General features: G+C 44.0%; 1 protein-coding gene across 2 annotated transcripts in view; it reads right to left on the bottom strand.

Moving 5' to 3' along the window:
• The window catches only part of LSM11 (LSM11, U7 small nuclear RNA associated), a 54,395-nt gene that overhangs the window by 13,546 nt on the left and 17,159 nt on the right, over positions 1 to 23,690 (bottom strand). Inside the window, exon 5 of one of the 2 annotated variants that reach the window (XM_034960884.3) lies at positions 1,740 to 9,755. The exons of the other annotated variant lie outside the window; for it this stretch is intronic. Within the exon in view, the coding sequence (XP_034816775.1) occupies positions 9,717 to 9,755 (39 nt within the window). The 3' untranslated portion in view covers positions 1,740 to 9,716. Of the gene's footprint in view, positions 1 to 1,739; positions 9,756 to 23,690 lie in introns of those variants that run through there. 2 annotated transcript variants of the gene reach the window in all.

Genomic DNA, 23,690 nt, shown 5'->3' with positions numbered 1-23,690 from the left:
ATATAACGCAAAGGCACCTCAAGGGATCAAAAGATATGTTAAGAATAAGCCGCAGGCTAAAGGTGGATGGCACGGAATTGCTTGGCTGAGGAATCCATTTCAAAAAGTGCACTCAAGAATTGGAAATATTGCATGCTCTCGGCCATTTTTCATCTGCTGCTGTGATTCTTGCACTTGAGAAATAGAATTGAGATGTCCAGCTACCAAATAAAAGTAGAAATGGAATTTCTAGATTTAAGTTCTTCAGGGAATATTTGAATTGACATCTTTAGAGTAGGGTTTTAAAGAGCATTTAGAAATACCTAGTAATTTGAAAACCCTGCTTGGATTGCCAGTAGCTGAACTACCTTATTTTTGATGGAGGAAAAAAATACTCTGTTTAATGGAAAATATAAAATGAGGTTTGAGGCATGGGTTACACAAAGAACCATTTTTCAAGTCCTCTTTTAGAGGAAAGTAATAGAGTTAGATAAAAGAAATATTATTAAAGTATTTTAATTTTAACTAATTTACTAGGTTTATCAGTATTATCCCTTAGACCTAATTCCTGTGATGAATCAAGGAAAAGAATTTGTCAGTTGTTAAGAACTTTGCACATACCTTCTGTCTACCCATACAGTATCTATCTCTATATAAAACACAGAATAAAGATTGGCTTTTAAATACTGTGTCTTCACCAAAAATTTTAGATGTCCCAAGAGTTATCAGATTTGAATGATAAAAAGGGTGGCATAAGGTACCGCTTTAGTAATTAACTGGTTCTTTAATAAGGCCTCAATTACTTTGTTTCATGATAAGGAAAAAAAATATATATGTTCCAAGACAGAGTTACATTCGACATCTGGGAACCTCCTAACAGCTGGCTACCTAATGAATATGCATCTGCTTAAGAGGCTGTAGACCATTAATAAACCAGTAGATGTAAAGCAGAAACAATCTTTGTCAGCTTCAAATGAGATTGGATGCAATGTGCTGTGAAGTGTCACTGTCACACTGAATTGAGTTTGGGAGGTTAACAATCAACTCTTAGGTCCTCATGTCTTTGTATCTCTACGCTCGTGCTGACACTCTTCGCAAACTGGTGGCCGTGTTTCTGATGTACAACTTATTTTTCCTGAGAGCCTGATTTGAGGCTTACATACAACGTCTGTGTCTCAAAAACGTCTTCCATTTTGTTCCACTAAACCACATGTTCACCAAGACTTCTTAAAACAAAGGAGTCATCTCCAGATGGGAAAGGCGGGAAATGTCAGCATCAAATTGGTGCAAGACGGACTCCCAGTGAATTTGAAAATTCTTAGGATGAAATCTGCAGTTAAGTTGGGAACATAATTTGTTGGGTCCTTCAGAAGAAATTCCTTACTCCCTGTGCAGACAGCAATTCTGGTGTTGATTAACTGTTCTAAATGGGCCCTTAGAGTGAGTGGTGCTACCCCAACTGTGGTGTGGTGATGAGCACACTTCCCCAGTTTCTTGGTTGAGATGTCTTGAGGGACACTATATCCACAGAAGCCTTGTTTGAGATTATATACTGTGTGAGGGAAGATTGGACCTAGGCAAGCCTACACTTTCACAGCCAAATATGTACCCATCACTGTTCTCATCCAAGTGCTCACAGATATGTTTTAGGAGAATATTATGGCTAAGGAAGAAAACTGGAAATTCAAGCCCTCAGTAGTTCTTCTAAGCACCTTCCATATGCCATTTGGCTTATCTTTTCAAATTGTGATAGAATACACATACCATATGTGTAGAACGTGGTAAGTGTATAATGTGGTAAATATATATGTGTATAAATGAGGTAAAACACATGAAATTTTACCATTTTAACCATTTCTAAGTACAGTTCCGTGGCTTACGTTCACATTATTGTGCAACCATCACCACCCTCCATCTCTAGAACTTCTCATCTTCCCAAACTGAAACTCTGCACCCATTAAACACTAACGCCCCAGCCCTCTCTCCTCCATCCCCCGCCAACCACCTCTCTACTTTCTGTCTCTATGAATTTGACTACCCTAAGTAGATATATAAGTAGAATCATACTGTATTTGTCCTTTTGTGACTGACATTTCTCTTAGCATAATGTCCTCAAGGTCATCCATGCTGTATCATGTTCTAGAATTTCATTTCTTTTTTAGAGACAGTCTTGCTCTGTTGCCCAGGCTGGAGTGCAGTGGTGCAATCTCAGCTCACTGCAACCTCTGCCTACCGGGTTCAAGCAATTCTCCTGCCTCAGCCTCCTAAGTAGCTGGGACTACAGGCACCAGCCACCACACCTGGCTAGTTTTTTGTGTGTTGTTTTTTTTTTTTTTTTTTTTTTTGGGACAGAGTCTGGCTCTTGTTGCCCAGGCTGGAGTGCAGTGGCATTATCTCGGCTCACTGCAAGCTCCACCTCCCAGGTTCAAGCAATTCCCCTGCCTCAGCCTCCCAAGTAACTGGGACTACAGGCGTGTGCTACCATGCCTGGCCAATTTTTTATTTATTTATTTTATTTTAGTAGAGATGGGGTTTCACCATGTTGACCAGGGTGGTCTCAGTCTCCTGACCTCGTCATCCATCCACCTTGGCCTCCCAAAGTGCTGGAATCACAGGCGTGAGCCACCACGCCTGGCCAATTTTTTGTATTTTTTTTTTTTAGCAGAAACGGGGTTTCACCAATTTGTCCAGGCTGGTCTCGAACTCCTGACCTCTGGTGATCCATCCGCCTCAGCATCCTAAAGTGCTGGGATTACAGGCATGAGCCCCCACACCCAGCCTAGAATTTCATTCCTTGTCAAGTCTGTGTAATATTCCATTGAATGAATACACCACATTTTGTTTATCCATTCGTCCAACAATGGATATTTGAGTTGCTTCCACTTTCTGGCTATGTGAGTAATGCTGCTGTGAACATGGGTATACAAATATCTGTTGAAGTCCCTGCTTTCAATTATTTTGGGTGTACACCCAGAAGTGGAATTGCTGGGTCATATAGCAATTTTGTGTTTAATTGTGAAGAACTGTCATTTGGCTCTTTTTTTTTTTTTTTTTTTTTTTGAGACAGAGTTTTGCTCTTCTTGTTGCCCAGGCTGGAGTGCAGTGGCGTGATCTCGGCTCACTGCAACCTCCTCCTCCCGGGTTCAAGTGATTCTCCTGCCTCAGCCTCCTGAGTAGCTGGAATTACAGGCATGCACCACTATGCCTGGCTAATTTTGTATTTGTAGTAGAGACGGGGGTTTCTCCATGTTGGTCAGGCTGGTCTTGAACTCCCGACCTCAGGTGATCCACCCGCCTCGGCCTCCCAAAATTCTGGGATTACAGGTGTGAGCCACCACGCCCAGCCTTGGCTTATTTTTTATTTCTGTTCTCCTTACCTCGACACAGGGTCTTTAATGGATTCCATTTTCTCGCCTTGGCCTTTTCAAGGGGAAAGCTCAGTAAGCCCTTAGACTTCATTATTTCTTATTTTTTTAAATTCATTTCATGGCTAGAAAATAAAGGAAAATGCACACCATGGGAGTAAGTTAAGAAAATGGGAATTCAGGCTCACCTACTCCCCACAAAGAAAAGCAATTTATAACAAATGTGGTGTGCTGTCACAAACTGAGAATTATGGTTGTCTCTCAAAGAACTCATGGCATCAAATGTATAAAAGCATAAGCGCACTCAGCTGTGTGTGACTCAGTTGTTAAATAAAAGAAAACATCACCTTGAATTCTACACAGAGATTATTACTGTATTTATGGGATGTAAGATCCCATTTCCCCCGAAAACTATATAAAAGTTATCACCATGACTACCTCATCTAATAAGCCCATATTACAGATGGAAGGCCAAACACCAACAACTTAAAATGACAGATTAGTTCAATGACAGGGGTAAGTGGTTCTGTAGGGAAGGATGGGTTGTACCGTTCATGTAAACATGGCAATATTCATACAAGAATTCAGCAGGGGCCGGGCGTGGTGGCTCACGCCTGTAATCCCAGCACTTTGGGAGGCTGAGGCGGGCAGATCATGAGGTCAGGAGTTCGAGACCAGCCTGGCCAACATGGTAAAACCCTGTCTCTACTAAAAATAAAAAAATTAGCTGGGCGTGGTGGGTGCCTGTAATCCCAGCTACTCAGGAGGCTGAGGCAGGAGAATCACTTGAACCCGGGAGACAGAGGTTGCAGTGAGCCGAGACCGTGCCATTGTACTCCAGCCTGGGCGACAGAGTGAGACTCCATCTCAAAAAAACAAACAAACAAAAAGGCAATAAAATATCCAAAGTCTGCTCAGACAATATACAGGATTATCACTGCCCTGAATCAACCAACCAGTATCTTTCTTTCTCTCTTTTTTTTTTTTTTGAGACAGAGTGTCGCTCTGTTGCCCAGGCTGGAGTGCAGTGGTGTGACCTCGGCTCACTGCAAGCTGTGCCTCCCGGGTTCACACCATTTTCCTGCCTCAGCCTACCGAGTAGCTGGGACTACAGGCGCCCACCACCACGCCCAGCTAATTTTTGTATTTTTAGTAGAGACGGGGTTTCACCATGTTAGCCAGATTGGTCTCGATCTTCTGACCTTGTGATCCACCCGCCTCAGCCTCCCAAAGTGCTGGGATTACAGGCGTGAGCCACTGCGCCCGGCCTCAGCCAGTATCTTTCTATTCCCTCTGCTTCTGCTCTCATTTGAGCTCAGGATGACTTCTCACAGTTTTGTGGTTGCCTCCTCACTGGTTTCCATGTTTCTAGCCTCTCCATCTTTTCAAATGTCTTGTTCGTCACTCCCCAGCTCCTGAACTATCAATGGCTCCCCACTCCCACCTGAATCAAGTCCAGGTATTTGAGGCTATCTAACCATGGGCTACCTTTCCTGGCTTTTATTCTCCAGCTCCTCTCACATGTGCCAACCAAAGGAAACTGCTTCACCCTCTCAGCACACCTAGTGCCTGTTTCTCCTCCCCTAACACTGCTCCCAGCCAGTCCTGCAACCAGGACCATGGAGGCCTTCACCTGGACTCAGGTTCTGTCAGTTGAAATACCTATTTTTCTCTATGAAAACTCAGTAACTCTAGCGGGAGGGATAGCTCCCTCTCTCCCTCCGCTTGGATAATCATATCAATAATAACCATGGAGTAGGCACTCATAGCTGATATTTCCCTACTGGATGGAAAACAATAATAGTAACATTATGACTGTGGTTATAGTAACCTTTACTGTCAGCTATGTGCCAGGCACTGTGCTCAGAGGTTTATGCCATTATTCCATCAAATTCTCATGATAACTAGTGAGCTGGTATCAGAGTGAAGTTGCAGTTTCTGTGTGGGTTTGATTGTAGAAGCAGGAATATGGCAGATATTGGGTGGAATTAGAATTGCCCTTGAAAATTCCTTAAATTGCACGTGGTTTTGTATTCATAACCCCACACAGCAATATATATGTATAAACATATGCAGTTATGCAGTTCTGTACAATATATACTAAAGTGACTCTGAGTAGAGTACAATTTTATGGCACTGGGTCTGAGTTTTTTCTTTTTTTTTGAGAAAGGGTCTTGCCTGTCTAGGCTGGAATGCAGTGGTGCAATCTTGGCTCACTGCAACCTCCACTTCCCAGGCTCAAGAGATCCTTCCACCTCAGCCTCTTGAGTAGCTGGGACTACAGGTGTGCACCACCATGCCAGGCTAATTTTTGTATATATATTTTGGTAGAGACAGAGTCTCACCATATTGCCCAAGCTGGTCTTGAACTTCTGGGCTCAAGTGATCTGCCTGCTTTGGCCTTAGAAAGTGCTGGCTTTAAAGGCGTGAGCCACCATGCCATACAGCATATCCTCTTAATCCTTCTCAAAAGAAAAAAGAAAAAAAAAAAGCATGGACTCTCTTCTGCTCACCATGTTTCAGTTGCACTAGGCTAAGTAGTAAGTGTATTAGCCTCATTAACCAGAAGAAGAAGCTGAGGTTTTATAACCTGTATGATAGACCGAGGAGAAAAACATGGGCTATTTCCAGAGTCTATGCAAGTAAATTCTCAAATATTTAGCACCACTAACACCAAATGAGATCATATTTCTTAACAAAAAACAGAGATCTATGGTACAGGAAGAGGCTCCTGGGCTACGTCTCATTGATTCAGATCACTGGATGGGTGGAGGAAGCAAGGCCTGGCCTCTTACACCACATCAAAGCCCGGGAACCCAGGCAGAGTGCCAAGCCTTGTCAATCTTACTGCCTCCAAATGGAAAAGGAAAGCACAGGATGGAGTTGAGGATACGGTCTGCGGCTTGATTACAGGCGTCATCAGGACAGCCTGTGCAAACCCACTACAGGAGGACCTGGCAGATACAGTGCTGGTTTTTCAGTAGCTGAAGCAATGTTGACCAATGAATGGCAGTTTGGGTTTTTTTTTTGGTTGGTTTTTGTTTTGTGATTTTTGGTAGATGAATATTCTTAAATTTAATAATTACACACTTAATTTTTTCTTCTCTGTTCTCTTCCTTTTTCTTTTCTTTTCTTTTCTTTTCTTTTTTTTTTTTTTTTGAGACAGAGACTCGCTCTGTCGCCCAGGCTGGAGTGCAGTGGGGAGATCGCGGCTCACTGCAACCTCCGCCTCACGGGTTCAAGCAATTGTCTGCCACAGCCTCCCGAGTAGCTGGGATTACAAGCACCCACCACCACGCCCGGCTAATTTTTGTAGTTTTAGTAGAGACAGGGTTTCACCATCTTGGCCAGGCTGGTCTTGAACTCCTAACCTTGTGATCCACCCGCCTTGGCCTCCCAAAGTGCTAAGATTACAGGCAAGAGCCACCGCGCCTGGCCTCTTTTTTTCTTTTTCCAGGCTGGAGTGCAGTGGCACTATTATAGCTCTCTCTAGCCTCAACCTCCTGGGCTCAAGTGATCCTCCTGCCCCAGCCTCCCAAGTAGCTGGCACCACAACATAAGCCACCAAACCCAGCTAATTTCTTTTTTATTTTTTGTAGCAACCGAGTCCCACTATGTTGCCCAGCCTGGTCTCAACCTCTTGGGCTCAAGCAATCTTCCTGCCTTGGCCTTCTGAGTAGCTGGGATTACAGGCATAAGCCACCACACCTGGCCCCACACCTAACTTTTTGATTACTTTTTTTCTGAGACAGAGTCTCACTCTGTCGCCCAGGCTGGAGTGCAGTGGTGAGATCTCGACTCACTGCAACCTCCACCTCCCAGGTTCAAGCAATTCTCCTGCCTCAGCCTCCCTAGTAGCTGGGACTACAGGCATGCACCACCTTGCTCGGCTTTTTCTTTTTGTATTTTTAGTAAAGATGGGGTTGGCCAAGCTAGTCTCAAAATCCTGTTGGCCAATCCATGTTGGCCAAGCTAGTCTCAAAATCCTGACCTCAGGTAATCCGCCCACCTTGGCCTCCCAAAGTGCTGGGATTACAGGTGTGAACCACCACAAATAACCGAGGTATCTATTTTATACCTGGAGGTGGTACACAAACTATTTTACTGATAGGATGTTTAATCAACAAGGTCTGGTCACTACCAGCTGTGAAAATGAGTTGCTGAGCCCCAGCACACACACTACTGTGTTTGTGGCTGTTTCCTCTCAGCACACTTGCTTTCTCACGCCCTAGTTGCACCAGAGGGAGGGCAAAGTGAGAGAGAGCACAGGACCCTGACGAATCCACTCTTGCATAGAAGATATGTGTCCAGGGGTCACCCTCTCATCTGAGGGCTCGAAGGCTGTTTTTTTTGTTACAGTCCTTTGGAGATCTCAAAACCCAACCACCTTGATCCAGTTCTAAATTTTAAAAAGGAAAGATCACAGATGGAGTGTGATCCCCAATTTTTCTTAGTAGCTATTTATAATTCAGAATTTATTTTTCTAAAACAATGGTTTACAAAGCCACGCACAGTGGCTCACGACTGTAATCCCAGCATTTTGGAAGGCCAAAATGAGAGGATCGGAAGTGAAAAGGATCGAAGCAGGAGGATTGCTCGAGCCCAGAAGTTCAAGACCAGCCTGGGCAACAGCTTGGTTTTTGTAGACTCCATGTCTACAAAAAAATACAAAAAAAATTAGCCAGGTGTGGTGGCATAGGCCTGCAGTACTGACTACTCGGGAGGCTGAGCTGGGAGGATCACTTGAGTCCTGGAAGGTCAAGACTACAGTGAGCCATGCTGGCGCCACTGCACTCCAGCCTGGGCAATAGAGCAAGACCCTGTCTCCCTGTCTCAAAAAAAAAAAAAAAAAAGGTTTACAGTAGTTCATTTTCTTAGACAAGACCTACTTAATAATATTCAAAGTGGCAGACACAGAGATTTGCAATGACAATTTGTAGATTATAATGCTGTTACAACGCCAGTGATCCAGTGATCAAATGAAACAAAAATGGAATAAGAATAGTTTACTTTGGGCTGAGTGTGGTGGCTCATGCCTGTAATCCCAGCACTTTGGGAGGCTGAGGTGAGCAGATCACGAGTTCTGGAGTTCGAGACCACTCTGGCCAACATGGTGAAACCCCATCTCTACTAAAAACACAAAAATTAGCCAGGTGTGGTGGTGCACGCCTGTAGTCCCAGCTACTCAGGAGGCTGAGGCAGACAAATCACTTGAACCCGGGAGGCGGAGGTTGCAGTGAGCCGAGATCGTGCCACTGCACTCCAGTCTGAGTGACCGAGTGAGACTTCAACTAAAAAAAAAAAAAAAGGTTATTTTAAACCATGTGGTACTTAGAGAAAACCATGACAATGAGAAATAGAAGCTTTTGTGAAGACTTTGAAAGGGCCTTCTCATCTCTTTTGAGGACAGGAAAGATGTATAGAACTAGCTTTTTCTTGTCCGAGTTCACTGCAAAACTCACAGCTCTTCTTGTCCTTAATGCTAGAGAATCACTAATACACTCCTTTGACTTAGATCCTTGATTAGCATCTATTTTGGGTTGGTGAACAAGGAAAGCACAACTACGGTCGTCCCAGGTGTCTGTCGGGGATTGGTTCCAGGTCCCCAGTAGATACCACAATCCACAGACGCCCAAGTCACAGATATAAAATGGTGCAGGATCTGCACATAACCTATGTGTCTCCACCCATACACTTTATTATTAGTATTTATTTATTTTTGAGATGGAGTCTTGCTCTGTCACCCAGCCTGGAGTGCAGTGGTGCGATCTCAGGCTCACTGTAACCTCCACCTCCCAGGTTCAAGTGATTTTCCTGCCCCAGCCTCCTGAGTAGCTGAGATTACAGGTACGCACCACCATGCCCAGCTAATTTTTGTATTTTTAGTAGAGACGGGGTTTCACCATGTTGGCCAGGCTGATCTCAAACTCCCGGCCTCAAGTGATCCGCCCCCGCTGGGCCTCCTAAAGTGCTGGGATTACAGGTATGAGCTACCACACCCGGCCTATTATTTATTTTTTATTTATTTCTTTTCCTCAGAGATTCCTGTTCTGAAATTCCCATATACTTTACATCATCTCTAGATTATTTATAATATCTAATATAATGTAAATGCTATGTAAATAGTTGTACTGTATTTTTATTTGTATTATTTCTGTTGTTGCAATTTTTTTCTGAATATTTTCCATCAGCTCTTGGTTGAATCCGAGGGTACGGAACCCGCAGATACAGAGGGCTGAGTGTATTTATTTGAATGTGATAGTAACTTTATTCACCAAAGTAGTTCATTTATTCATATAGGGGTCTGCTTATATTTAACCTTTTCTTGTCTCATTTGAAAACAGTGTTCTTAATCCATCTCTGAGACATAATTCAGCTTGTGCTCAGAATTGCATATATATATATCGGTTCCTAAGGGTGAAAAAGAAAAAAAGTGCCAATAAGCCCACCAGATAAGGGACCCAGGAAGAGAGGGTCATATGTTGCTGGAATGCTGTTTAGTTCCCAGTTAAGAGATTAAGGGGGTCTTTTCTGATGTTTTCCCTTTGGGACCCAGGAGAAACGACATTTTTCTACATACTCGAGCAGCACCCATGGGTCAGATTTATTGCCTAGGCTAGGCAGCTCTTCCAAAGAACTTAGCATCCGTGGGGCAATGTAGAAATTTATGAATATTTTAAAGTTCCATCAACACATCGCGAAGGTGCTGAAGCAGATTGGGAATACATTAAACATAGCTGTTACAACTTGCAGAGCATGACAGTGACGGGAAAGAAGTAAGAGAATGAGAAATAGCTCTCTTTGCAGTTTTTCACCTACCCGGACACACACTAACAGCAAAACACACACACATTCATTTTATAGGCAGATTGCAAGCAACTAACAATAGTGAAAACGATAGTGACATCACAATGCTATCTACCATTTCCCTTCAGTCTTTCTCTTACCTGCCACTCTCACCACACCTGGCATCCCTGTATCTCTCCCCTCACTGCCTTCTGCGTTCACCCACTCGAAAAGGACACAAGGCGGAAAACAACTGGTAAAACTGGGAAGAAGCGCTTTCAGTTGTTCAAGACCCTGCTGTCCATTTGCGAATGTCACTTTCCTTGGAGAGACCTTCCCTGATGACTTACAAAGAGCTACCTCAGACACCTTCTATCACATTCTCCTGTTTCTTTTTTCTTTTTTTTTGAGACGGAGTTTCACTCTTGTTGCCCAGGCTGGAGTGCAATAGTGAGCTCTTGGCTCACTGCAACTTCTGCCTCCCAGGTTCAAGCGATTCTTCTGCCTCAGCCTCCCGAGTAACTGGGATTACAGGCACCCACCACCACGCCTGGCTAATTTTTGTATTTTTAGTAGAGAAGGGGTTTCACCATGTTGGCCAGCCTGGTCTTGAACTCCTCACCTCGTGATCCGCCTGCCTTGGCCTCCCAAAGTGTTGGGATTACAGGCGTGAGCCACTGCACCCAGCCTCCTGTTTCTTGTTTTTGCATGGCACTTTGCATCATCTAAAGTTCTTATTTATATTTTGTTTCTAAGTGGATGGTCCGTCTCCCCCAGTAGAATGTAAATGCCATGAGAGCAGGAACTTACCTGTCCCGTTCACCCAGTGTCTCCAGGTTAGAACACTGCCTGGTCCTAAAAGGAGCTTAGCAAATCAATGTTGACAGGATAAATACCAAGGAATATGCAAAACACAGGGAAAATAAGAGCAGAAAAAAATTACAAAATTTAGAATTGAAAGGAACCCTAGAAGAGCTGTTTGGTAGATTTTGATGTTTGCAAGGATATTCAAGGAGACACTACAGGCAATCTGCAACAGTGTCTAGTAAGTAGATAATAAGCATTCAATAAATGGTGGCTAGTATTTTAATTTTTTTTTTTTGAGTTAGGAATCTTGCTGTGTCGCCCAGGCTGGAGAGCACTGGTGTGATGACAGCTCACTGCAGCCTTGAACGCATGGGCTCAAGCAATCCTCATGCCTCAGCCTCCCAAATAGCTGGGACTAAAGGTGCACACCATAGTGCTCAGCTGTTTTATTTTTACTTTTTGTAGAGGTAGGGGTCTCACTATGTTGTCCAGGTTAGTCTTGAACTCCTGGCCTCAAATGATCCTCCCACCTCAACCTCCCAAAGCACTGGAATTACAGGCATGAGCCACTACACCTGGCTGGCTATTATGTTTCAAAAATTTTATTATTTGGCCACATGCGGTGGCTCATGCCTGTATTTCCAGCACTTTGGGAGGCCGAGGCAGGCAGATCACCTGAGGTCAGGGGTTCAAGACCAGCCTGGCCAACATGGTGAAACCCTGTCTCTACTAAAAATACAAAAATTAGCCAGGTGTGGTGGTGCACATCTGTAATCCCAGCTACTCGGGAGGCTGAGGCAGGAGAATCACTTGAACCCGGGAGGCGGAGGTTGGAGATTGTGCCAGTGCACTCCAGCCTGGGCGACAAGAGTGAGATTCTGTCTCAAAAAAAAAAAAAAATTATTATTCTGAGCTAGAAAAATGACCTGGCCTCAGGATTTGACAGTGTTCTTTCCCAACTCAACAAAAGGATTTAGTTCCTCTTACTTAACCCTGATCCCAGAAATAAAATTCTACTCTGAGCCTGAAAGCCGCCCCTGTCCCCACCCCAGCAATAGTCCCAACAGCTCTGTGCATTAGCAATGCAGGGCTAGTGCTGCGATCCACAGTCTCCTTTGAGAATATTGGGTGAAAAATCCCTGCAGGGTTGGCCCTGGCTTTCTTTGTTCACATTGTTTGCTTTGAAGACCTTAACTCGGTGCTGAGAAGTCAATAAGCAGGGATGCTGCTGCCCCGGTATATGTCTCCTTCTGAGTCTCCTGCGGGAGGCTCGCTTCACTCCAACGCACTAAGTGGTGAAGTGCCCAACTCTGTCTGCAAATTAGGGCTCTTGTAAGTAATAAAGGAAGACCAAGTTTCGCTTGCTGTGGATTTTCCATCCAGAGTGTCATTAGATAAAACGAAAGTACACATTACAGGTTTGTGTAATGAACGAGCCTCAAGTTAGGTTTGCCGTGATAGGGTTATCAGTCATTGCAAAATTAATTATTTAGGAAAGCACTTTTTACAGGGGGTTTTCATTTAATTTTTGCCCCTTGATGTATGTATGTAAAAATGACTAATCCATTGGACATTGCTATTTTATTTGTGCATCTATCACTATTGGGCCTTTTTTTTGTAATTAGCTTATTAATTATAGCATCTTAATGATCTGTTTAAAATAAATAAGCCATTTGCACCATTTCAAAGGTATTTTGTGAGGCTCAGCTGATATTAAAATAGCACCAGCCTTATGTGCTTTTTCAGCAAGTGACCTAATTAGTTAATAAAGTAATTGAATATTAAAAAGGATGTTGCAAGTGATTAAAATTTAAGAGCCTTCAGAATGTTATTAAAGCTATAAATCATACATCACTGTTTTAATTTGCATAGCAACAGAATTACTAATGGTCACACATGTACATGGGGCTTGGCAATTTGTCCTTCAACAAAATGTTGGTGATGTCGAGGTACCAAATTCTTTCAACCTCTTTTGATAGCTAAATAGAAACCTGCTTTTGCCAAATTACATATCTAACTGTTGAAATTGCTTCTTGCTCCCTTCGTCAGGTATGTACATTCATTCATCCAACAAATATTTGTGAAAACCTTTCATGCTCAAGTACTGTGCTAGGTATCGGGTATAACAGTGAGAAAAAGCCACAATCCTCGTGGAGGTTGCATTTTGGAGTTGGTTGGGCAGAGACACTAGTCGTGTAGTCCCCAAATTCATGCATAATTACAAAAAAGGCGATGAGGGGCTGTGAAAAAAAAGTGTCAGATTCTTCAAGACGATTTTTCTGGGAAAATGTGACCTTGTCTGATAGATTAGGAGCCGAACACTTAATTTCAGGCCAGGGAACCGGGACTTCTTTACACAGTAGAGGACCCTTGTTCAAGCAGGAAATGCTTGATGAATCTGCCAAGGGGGTGTAGGAAGGACTGGCTGGAGTAGTTGGTTGTTTACCAACAGCCATCATGCCTTCCCGCCTACAGGAGTCCCAATTTTGTTTGGGTATAGGGCCAGGGCTATGCCTAGGGAATGTAGGCTCAGGCCCCGGGATGAATGATGAATGCTCTAACCAGTTATTGTAATCCCATTCCTCTTTGCCTGTGATTGCTTTAAGGTGGATGTATTCTGGGAAATGTAATAGGCTTTGTGGAAGAATTTCCCTTCCTGGTAAAAAGAGATACACAGGTAGGACACTCCTTTCCTCCATACCTTTGGATGTTATCAAGAGTGAAGGTGATGGCTGGAGCTATGGCAGCCTTAATGAGACCATGAGGGGGAAGACAAAACAAACAAACAAAATGCCACACACAGCTGGGTGCGGTGGCTCATACCTGTAATCCCAGCACTTTGGGAGGCTGAAGCAGGCAGACTGCTTGAGTCCAGGAGTTCGAGGGCAGCCTGGGCAACATGGCAAGACCCCCGACTATACAAAATATACAAAAATTAGCCAGGCATGGTGGTGTATGCTTATAGTGGCAGCTATTTGGGAGGCTGAGGCAGGAGGATCACTGGAGCCTGAGAGGCAGAGGCTGCAGTGAGCCATGATTGCACCACTGCACTCCAACCTGGGTGACAGAACGAGACTCTGTCTAAAAAAAACCAATAAAACAACCCCCGCTCCCCTACCCCCCGCCACACACACACATCCCTAAACCTGAGCCCTGATATTGTTTGGTTGCTGAACCAACTCTGACAACTTTGGATGTCTTAATGTATGAAATAGTACGTTTTAGTTGGGTAGTCTGCTTCTTGAAGTCTAAAGCATCCCAACTGAACCAGATAGGTAAAAAATGAAGACTCTAACTTCTTCTTCAAGTCACTTAAAAAACAAAAAAGACTCTAGAAGCTAAAAGGCAAATTAAGAGGCTCATATAATTGTCCAGGTGAGCAGTAGTAAAATAATAAATTATGGTGGAGTGAGACAATAGGAATGGAAAGTAAAGTCTAGAGCAGAGCTAAGGCATCGTGGACACAGAATCAACAGAACTTGCCAATGCTTTAGCTATCAGGGTACCAGGTAATAGCAACTCTCATTCACTGAGTATTTCCTACATTCCAAGCATCATTCTGAGTGCTTTTCAATTCAGTGTCTCATGGAATCATTTCAACACCTCTATGAAGTACTATTCATTGTCACCATGATTGAATTCTGTTTTTGTCATGGCTTGATTTCCCAGATCAAACCCCAGTAGCCTCTCCTACCACCAGTGGGCAAAAGCAAATGAGTTTCTTCATAGTCTTCAGACTTCCCGAGATAGCTGCTGGCTAGAGTACTGCTGTCAACAGTTTTTGCTTCACATGGAAAATAATAACATTTTAAGCCACACATTGGAATAAATTGAAGAGGACTTGGGGTATCTATATGGGACTTGGCAAAAGCCTTCATTATATAAGAAAATAAAGCTCAAAATTTAAAGAAGACATTAAATACTAAAGTTTTACAAAATTCCCCCAAAATAACCTCTTCAATTTTTAATAAGGAATTTGCATTTAATTTTATTTAATTTATTATTATTATTTTTGAGACGGAGTCTTGCTCTGTCGTCAGGTTGGAGTGCAGTGGTGTGATCTCGGCTCATTGCAACCTCTGCCTCCCGGGTTCAAGTGATTCTCCTGCCTCAGCCTCCCAAGTAGCTGGGAATATAGGCACGTGCCACCACGCCTGGCTAATTTTTTGTATTTTTAGTAGAGACGGGGTTTCACTGTGTTGGTCAGGATGGGCTCAATCTCCTGACCTTGTGATCCGCCAACCTCGGCCTCCCAAAGTTCTGGGATTACAGGCATGAGCTGCCATGCCCAGCTTGCATTTGCTTTTACGAACATAGCTTTTTTTTTCTCTTTTTGAGACAGAGTCTTGCTCTGTCACCCAGGCTGGAGTGCAGTGGCATGATCTCAGCTCACTGCAACCTCCGCCTCCCAGGTTCAAGCGATTCTCCTGCCTCAGCCTCCAGAGAAGCTGGGATTATAGGCACGCACACCATCATGCCTGGCTAATTTTTGTATTTTCAGTAGAGACAGGGTTTCACCATGTTGGCCAGGCTGGTCTCGAATTCCTGACCTCAAGTGATCCGCCTGCCTCGGCCTCCCAAAGTGCCGGGATTACAGAGGTGAGCCACGGCGCTAGCATGTAGCTTTATAATATCTGATTTTATGCTTAAAATAGCAATTCCTAATCAGATTTTTTTTAAATCCCATCAACACTTTTTTTTTTTTTTTTTTTTTTTTTGAGATGGAGTCTTGCTCTGTCACCCAGGCTGGAGTGCAGTGGCGTGATCTCGGCTCACTGCAAGCTCCACCTCCCGGGTTCACGGCATTCTCCATTCTCCTGACTCAGCCTCCCGAGTAGCTGGGACTACAGGCGCCTGCCACCACGCCCAGCTAATTTTTTGTATTTTTAGTAGAGACAGGGTTTCACCGTGTTAGGCAGGATGGTCTCTATCTCCTGACCTCGTGATCCACCCACCTCAGCCTCCCAAAGTGCCGGGATTACAGGCGTGAGTCACCGCGCCCGGCCAACGCTTTTTATCAATGGTCTCTTCAAGCTCTTGGTAGTCATCACTAAGATAAACTTTGTTCACACAAGTAAGTCATGTAAAAAAAAGTAAAACATTTTTTGAAATCATTCCAAATTTTACATCTGAGTCATATTTTAAGAAACAAATAGTTCTTTTTCTTTCATTGACAACAGCAGTGTTGAAATTCCTGCAATCATGTGAATGACTTTCAAATCGAATGGAACTTTCTTAAAGTATTTCAAAATCATGACAATGCTTTAATGTGCAGACCACTCATGCATAGTTACTAAGCACAGCCAGTTTGGATACCACAGAAAGGGACACGCCAGTCACAAACAGCTGAAAGAATCTGATATGTGTGATGACAGGTTCAATGCTGTGCCTGCCAAGAACTGTCCCCATCCCTGGCACTGTTGAACTTCCACTTCCACTGGTTCCACGTTGGCCTAACGCTGTGCTTCTTGCAGGACCAGCTTCACTGACTTGCAACCTAGACAGCTGCACAGGACCCTGCACTTGGAAGGACCCTATGCTTAGTTTAATGTTCTGATGCCACCATCTTGAAATTCTTAATAATTTTTGAACAAGGGGCCCTGTATTTTCTTTTTTCACCGGGCTCTGCAGTTTATGTAGCTGATCCTGGCATCTTGGGCAACTGGAATACAAACTCCTTCAGCAGCTACCCTGCGCCCTTGCTCATGATGGACAGTGGCATGTGCTATCACAGGTGAAGCAACTTCTAAGCTGCTGCATTCAACTCATTGACATGGAGCATAACAATGTGGATGTCATCAGGCTCAGCAGGTTCCATGTTTGCAGGACCGTGGGCCACACCTTTGTACTTTCCTCCATTTGGCCACCCTCAAGGGACCTTGATGAAGCTGTTGATACTTGTGGCTGGAAATAACCGACCCAGAGGTTCCAGCTGCCCCAAGAGGCGAAGCATCAATATCATACCCCACGGTGCACTGACTCACCATTTGGGCCGTCCCGTGTAGGATGCATCCCCAAGTATGTTACTTCATGGTAAGATCTCTGTGACCTGAGATAGGTCTACTGAGTCCTTGCTACTGTGTGTTTCAAAATGAAGGCTAAGTATTGGATTTCAAAAGCCTACTCCACCCAAGAGAGGCTGGATACGAGACATGATCCCTGAGGATTCTAGCTGAGGACTGAAATGAAAGGTAATGCTGGAAGGAAATGTTGAGAATCCTTCTGGGTTCTTCATCTGGCATGTGGGGGGTTAAAACAGTTTCTTCTAATTATTTGTTTGAGTTGGAATCTCTTATATTATCTGTAGTTTGGTGTCATAACTTCACTTTGGTCTCTATTATATACAGACATATGTATATTTTCAACCTACATTATTTAAATATAAGCAAAAATAGTTGCAAGCCAGTGAAGACAAATGACTCCCAGCACAGGGGAGGGCAGTTTCTGCCAAAATACTTTGCATGGAGCAACAGATGTGCTCAGATTGGCTCTGGGGACAGGCAAGGAGATGGGGGCGAGAGGACTTGGCTGAGGCATAATTGGACCTGACAACAGTAGATAAGAGGCTGTAGCACTGGACCCCAGATTCTTCACCCAGAATACCAAATTAGCTCATCACTTTCTGCCTTCAGAGGCAAAGATCAGAAGTATGCATCAGTCTTAGCACAAAGCCATACCAACAGAGCCCTCATAGATTATTTTTCAATCAACACTATTTTTCTACTATTTTACATAAATTCATACACAACACTCCCCGATTACACACTCTTACTGTTCCAGCAAGTATCGTGCAAGAGAACTTTGTAGATATTAACATCATGGAGTCCTTTGCCTGGTCTTCACTGTGTGTGTGTGTATATGTGTTTGCATGTGTATGCATGTGTGCACATGTGTGTGTGCATGTGTGTGTGTGCTTGTGCATATGTGTATGTGCATATGTATTGCGTGTGTGTGCGTATGTGCGTGTGTGCTTTTATGTGTGCGTATGTATGTGTGTGTGTGTGCGCGCATGCGTATCTGTGCATATGTATGTGTGTGTGCACATGTGCATTCATGCGTGCAATCCTTTACGGAAGCTCTCGTAGTTAAAGTAGTCATCAGGTTCATGAGCAAAGGAAGAAAAGCTATGACTACTTTCCCACTTCTTAACATTCTGATTTTCTAGTCTACCTAAGTCCTTCTGGCACTTATAAAATAGCCTGGCCCTCTTGCTACCAATTAGTGGCTTTTCAAGGATGATGAGAAAGCTATAAAAGTGGGATAATAACAGGAGTGGCTGCAGTGGGAATAACAAGATAGGGGAGACGCAAGAAGGAAAGTGGAGTGATTCACCTTCTGGCCTTTCTACTCCCCAGACCACTTTGTGTTTCTTGCCAAATGTTGTCTTATGGAATATTCGAGCCCAGATCTTTATAGGAGGCAAAGCTCCTGGCAGGGTTCATCTCTGGGCCTGGGGTGGGGAGGGGAGGACCCTTGGGACCTCACATTCACCGAGACCTCATATGCAGACTGTGGCTCGGCTCCAAATGAGGCTGCACACCAGTCACATACGCAGAGAGGACTGAATGCTGTCCATTGTTCCAGTTGGATTTTAAAAATATACCAGAACTTTTACAACTCTGCTCTGACATGTCTTCATTTTTTAATGTATTGGAAATCTGAAATAGTGGAAGTGGCTAGGCTGTCTCTCAACCTCGTGTCTGTGTTTTCATGTTTATTCATCTTCCAGGGCACATTTTCATAACGGGATTGGATGTAACATGCCCAGTTAATTAGGGAATACATTTTTATTACCAATGCCACTCTTGGTTATATCTTGATCTCCATAAGGAACTGGCCGACCAGGGGAGATGAGCGTGAACTGGCTTATGACTGAAGGAGAACAGAGGTGTTGTGCAGTCAACATCTGCTTTGCATGTTTGTGCTTTGTTTATCACAAAACAGATGATAATGATAGGACGTGTAAGAAGCACCGTGTTAATGATAGTGCCAGTGGAGGGTGTGAACAAAAGTCATGACTGTTGAGCAAAAGCTAGAGGTAAATTAAACCCTGGATTTGTTCAGAGTTTAGTTTTTATAGGTACACATTTATGGCTAGTAGAAAGGTTCTTGGTATTGAAATTGCTTTAATAATAATAATTTCATTGCTTCAAGTGTGAAACTCCCCAGTCACTGATCCCAGCTCTTCCCACTAAAGCAGGTGTTTTATAATATTGTTTTTGTGGATGGTACCGTTTTATTGCCAGTGTGGATATTATGCAACATATGCAGATTATATACATGCAACATTTATTAACACGCAGTGCATTGATCACTGTGGCCTAGAAACTGTTTGCAAATGGCACAAAGACATTTTAATGTCAATAGTTATATATTTATTTTAACGTGGACTTTCACGTAGGGCAAGTTTCCCAATTTTCCATTGGTGGTAGTGACGTACAGCTTCCTTGTAAGTGAGGCAGCAGCCTTACACGTGTGGCACTGGTTACTCTGAAAAGTGAGTCACTTTTTTAAATGGTAACTTTTTAAAAGTGAGTCAATTTATAGAATTTATTGAACAATCTTGAATAAATAAAAATGTACTGGTCTGCTTAGGATAAGGCAAAAATCATGAAGGTGCTCTGTCAATGACCAAGTTTTGGAAACAATGGGCTATGTAATAAGAAGATGTAGGCTTTGTGTTGGGTTTGTGATAGTGATGATAGCTACACTGAGCCATCCTAGTGACCAGTGCCACATGTGTAAGGCTGCTGCTGCCTGATGCCCCGGGAGCGCGCCTTCCACGTGACACTAATTGGCCCACACAGGAGAGAAACCATGACCTTGTCCTCATTAGCCACATGCTCAGACCAGCTGAGCTAGCTCACTCTGGGTCACTGGGGTCCCATGTAGGAAATTACCATTCCAGTGCCCTGTGGCCCCCTCGTAACCCCAACTAATGAATGTCCCGTGGAGCCTAATGTCATTCCTGGGGGAACACACAGCTCTCCCAGCAGTGGAGAAGCTGATAGCATTCTGAAGTTTTAACCCGGGGAGAGCCAATTGAGGAAGCATGGAGAACTCAGGAAGCCTAGAAGCAATCTTTCAAACACCTGCGTGCTGGGAAAAAAGGAGGAAAACATCCAACTCTGTCCATCTGTTTGCCGGGTCTGGTCTCAGGACACAGAATGGAAGCACAGGGACGTTAAGGAAGCCGTTGAGCATGGCACAGCATGTTCATCGAGCATAAATGATATTAGGGGATTGCTGTATGGCCTGAGCACTTGACACCAGCAAACCTATGAAGCAGGTGGCATTATCCCTATATTAGGGATCAGGAGTTTCCTGAGGTAATAAGAGAAGGAGCTGGGGATCCTCCCAGGATTGCCATCCTATGGAAATTAATACAAGTTGAAGGGCAATTTTACAAGCTGGACAGACAGCTTGCCAAATGCCTCCTTTAGCTCTAAGGAGAAAGATACAGTCCTTCAAGTAATCATTTTTTTTTTCTGTAGCTTAGGCACTTCCATAGTTTAGCCGTGAGAAGAGTTTCTTTAATTAGACGATTTTCTAGTCAAGGCTGGGACAAAGCATCCTTCCCAAGTGTTGGGGAAGATTGGAAAGGGATGGTGAACTTTCTCAATGTATACTGAAAAGCTGGGGAGACCACCAGTCACTCCATCTTCTTTTCAACAAGATTATGGGATCAATACCCCTTCCAGGACCAAACTAACTAGTGGGCAAAGGCCTCCTGGCACTCACTTGGCAGCCACTCTTCCTAGGGCCACAGCTGGCCTGCTGTCCCTGGGGGTGCTCCCCGCCCTGGTTCTCTCTAGAAGCCAGGAAGCCCTGGGTGCATGTGCCCACTCCCAGCCAAAGAGCAGCGTGAATTAGAAGGGACTAGACACTTGTAGTAAACCACCACACTGCATTTTATTTTATTTTCCGAGACAGAGTCTTGATCTGTCACCCAGGCTGGAGTGCAGTGGGATGATCTCGGCTCACTGCAACCTCTGCCTCCCAGGTTCAAGCAATTCTCCTGCCTCAGCCTCCTGAGTAGCTGGGATTACAGGCACGCACCACCACACCTGGCTTTTTTTTTTTTTTTTTTTTTTTGGTATTTTTTTAGTAGAGACAGGGTTTCACCATGTTGGCCAGGCTGGTCTTGAACTCCTGACTTTGTGATCTGCCCGCCTTGGCCTCTCAAAGTGCTGGGATTACAGGCGTGAGCCACCGCACCCAGCCATGCTGCATTTTAATTCAGCTTTCTGATTTCTGATTAGTTTAGGGAGATGGCTCAGCTTACTCTCAAATTTTTCTGGTTAATGTCTGAGAAACTTAATATTTTAAAGGTGAAATTGGCTGGCAATAAACTTAAGAGTCAGTGAGACCTAGATAGACCCCTCAATTCACTATTTATTAGTAGAGAGATTTTAGCAACTTACATAACCTCTCTGAGCTTTAGTTTCCTCACATATATCAAGGGGATAGAGTCTTCCTCTCATGGTGGTATCTGAACAAGGTAATGCATGTAATATGCTTAATGCAGGGATGAAATGTTATAAACGGACCGTGTCTCTTATTGCATGATCTGTTTTCTGCCTCTTCACACAGCGTGACTAAGTGAAATGTGGTGCAAGTTGCCAAGGATCAAAATGGCTCTTTATTATAACCTTATTTTTAAACATTTGAAGACCAGTATCTACTATTATCTCACATACTGTATTCCTCTACACCACAGGAATAGGCTGCTGAAAAATTATGCTTGAGGTAGGGAGGGAAAGGCTTTTTGAAGGTCTTGGTGTGATGTGCGAGGAGCCTGACTAGCACTGCCCACCCCCCACTTCTGCCCGCCAGTATCTCAACCTAAAACAGGTTTTCCTCTGTTTATTAGAAAGTTCCCTCTGGCTCGAGCATATTTGCTCACGATCTTGGAGTGGAGGCTCAATTCTGGCCATAGAATCATAAGAGAGCTGCAACCTCTCTCACAAATGGGCTTTCAGGCAACATTGGGTAGAACTGAATTGTTTCAAAGTGAGACAGTTGCTAAGAAACAAGGGCTTTGAGAGGCTTCCCAGGGCAATCCCTTGGCAGCAGGTGGGAAGAGGCTGGATGGAGTTGACAGTTTCTGAGATGGAGTCTCAGGATGGAAGAGTAGTGAGAGACCCCTTAAACAGCAGACACTGAGAAATCCCGCTTTGCCACTCTTCCCCAAGCACATTCACTACCTGAACGCCATCAGTCAGGCTTCCCGAGCTTCGAATTAGGTAAATTCAATATTGAAAAGAAACGTTTATATTGCCACTTGGGTTGATTATAGCTTGTTTTTCCTTAATTAACTCAGTCCTGACTGGTGAGCATTTAACGATAAATTGTAGCAGTGACTGGAGACCTAGAGACTCCGGTCCTTCTGGGACCTCTAGGTAAGCAGTTTTCTTTAACCCACTGCCACCTAGTGGTAACTGAGCAGACTGAAAAACTCTTCATCTATAACTAAGGAGAGAACGGTTGGCATTTTTTTCTGCTTGCCACTCCTATCTTGGAAGCACAGGCAGAGTGATCGATGTGTCTCTTTCCACTGGCCTCCACTCCCTGCCAACATTTAACTGTCACTGTACATTTACAGTGTCAAGCTAGCTGACTCTTTTGCCATTATTTTGATTAATTAGGACATTCTCATTTAATCAGAAGTATCTGAGATTCAAAACAAACAGGCAAGGACCAGACATAGAGCACACAGGTCTTGCCTCCCTTTCTACTGCAGCAGTTAGCAACTTGGTGTGTGTCAGCTGGGCTCAAGTTAATGGATCCTTTAAAGTGAGAAACTGGGTCTTGACAGTTAACTTCAGGTTTCCCCCTCTAAGAATAAATGTGACTTTTCTTGTCTACCTTACCAGGTGATTCAGTTCTGGAAGCACACAGAAGAGATCAAGTAATCAATGTGGCAAATCTGGGACAGCTAAACTTCCTGTACATGCACAGTGGAAAGCTGGTAGAAAATTTAAATATTTTTGGAAGAATGTGAAGATTGATTTGCCAAATGTGGTAAAACACTCAGAGGGAGCAGAATGAATGGTGATTTCAGCAGATCATGAACAGAATGGACTAGTGCCAGTGAGCTATTAGGTAGAATAAATTCACAGGGCAATTACCACTGCTTGCAGCTTAGAGGAGATAATTCAGAATGTGGGCCAAGTTCCTTTCCTAAGCATGAACTTCAAGTAAACTTGGAAGAAAAAAGCCACCTCAAGAGTGGTGTTTTATTTTTATTTTACTTATTTTTATTTTTTGAGATGGAGCCTCGCTCTATCGCCCAGGCTGGAGTGCAGTGGTGCGATCTCAGCTCACTGCAACCTTCGCCTCCTGGGTTCAAGTGATTCTCCTGCCTCAGCCTCCCGAGTAGCTGGGACTACAGGTGCCTGCCACCATGCCCAGCTATTTTTGTTTCCTTTTTTTAGACTGAGTGTTGCTCTGTGGCCCAACCTGGGGTGCAGTGGCATGATCTCAGCTCACTGCAGCCTCTGCCTCCCGGGTTCAGGTGATTCTCCTGCCTCGGCCTACCGAGCAGCTGGGATTACAGGTGCCCACCACCACACCTGGCTAATTTTTGTATTTTTAGTAGAGACAGGGTTTCACCATGTTGGCCAGGCTGTTCTCGAACTCCCAATCTCAGGTGATCCACCCGCCTCGGACTCCCAAAGTGCTGCGATTATAGGCGTGATCCACTGCGCCCGACAAGAGTGGTGACTTAGATGTGTGGACTTTGGTAAAGAA

This window comes from Pan paniscus, chromosome 4 (genome assembly GCF_029289425.2).
Source record: "Pan paniscus chromosome 4, NHGRI_mPanPan1-v2.0_pri, whole genome shotgun sequence".
Taxonomy (NCBI): domain Eukaryota; kingdom Metazoa; phylum Chordata; class Mammalia; order Primates; family Hominidae; genus Pan; species Pan paniscus.
The sequence above is the reverse complement of the archived record's forward strand: the minus strand, read 5'-3'. Positions and strand labels throughout refer to the sequence as shown.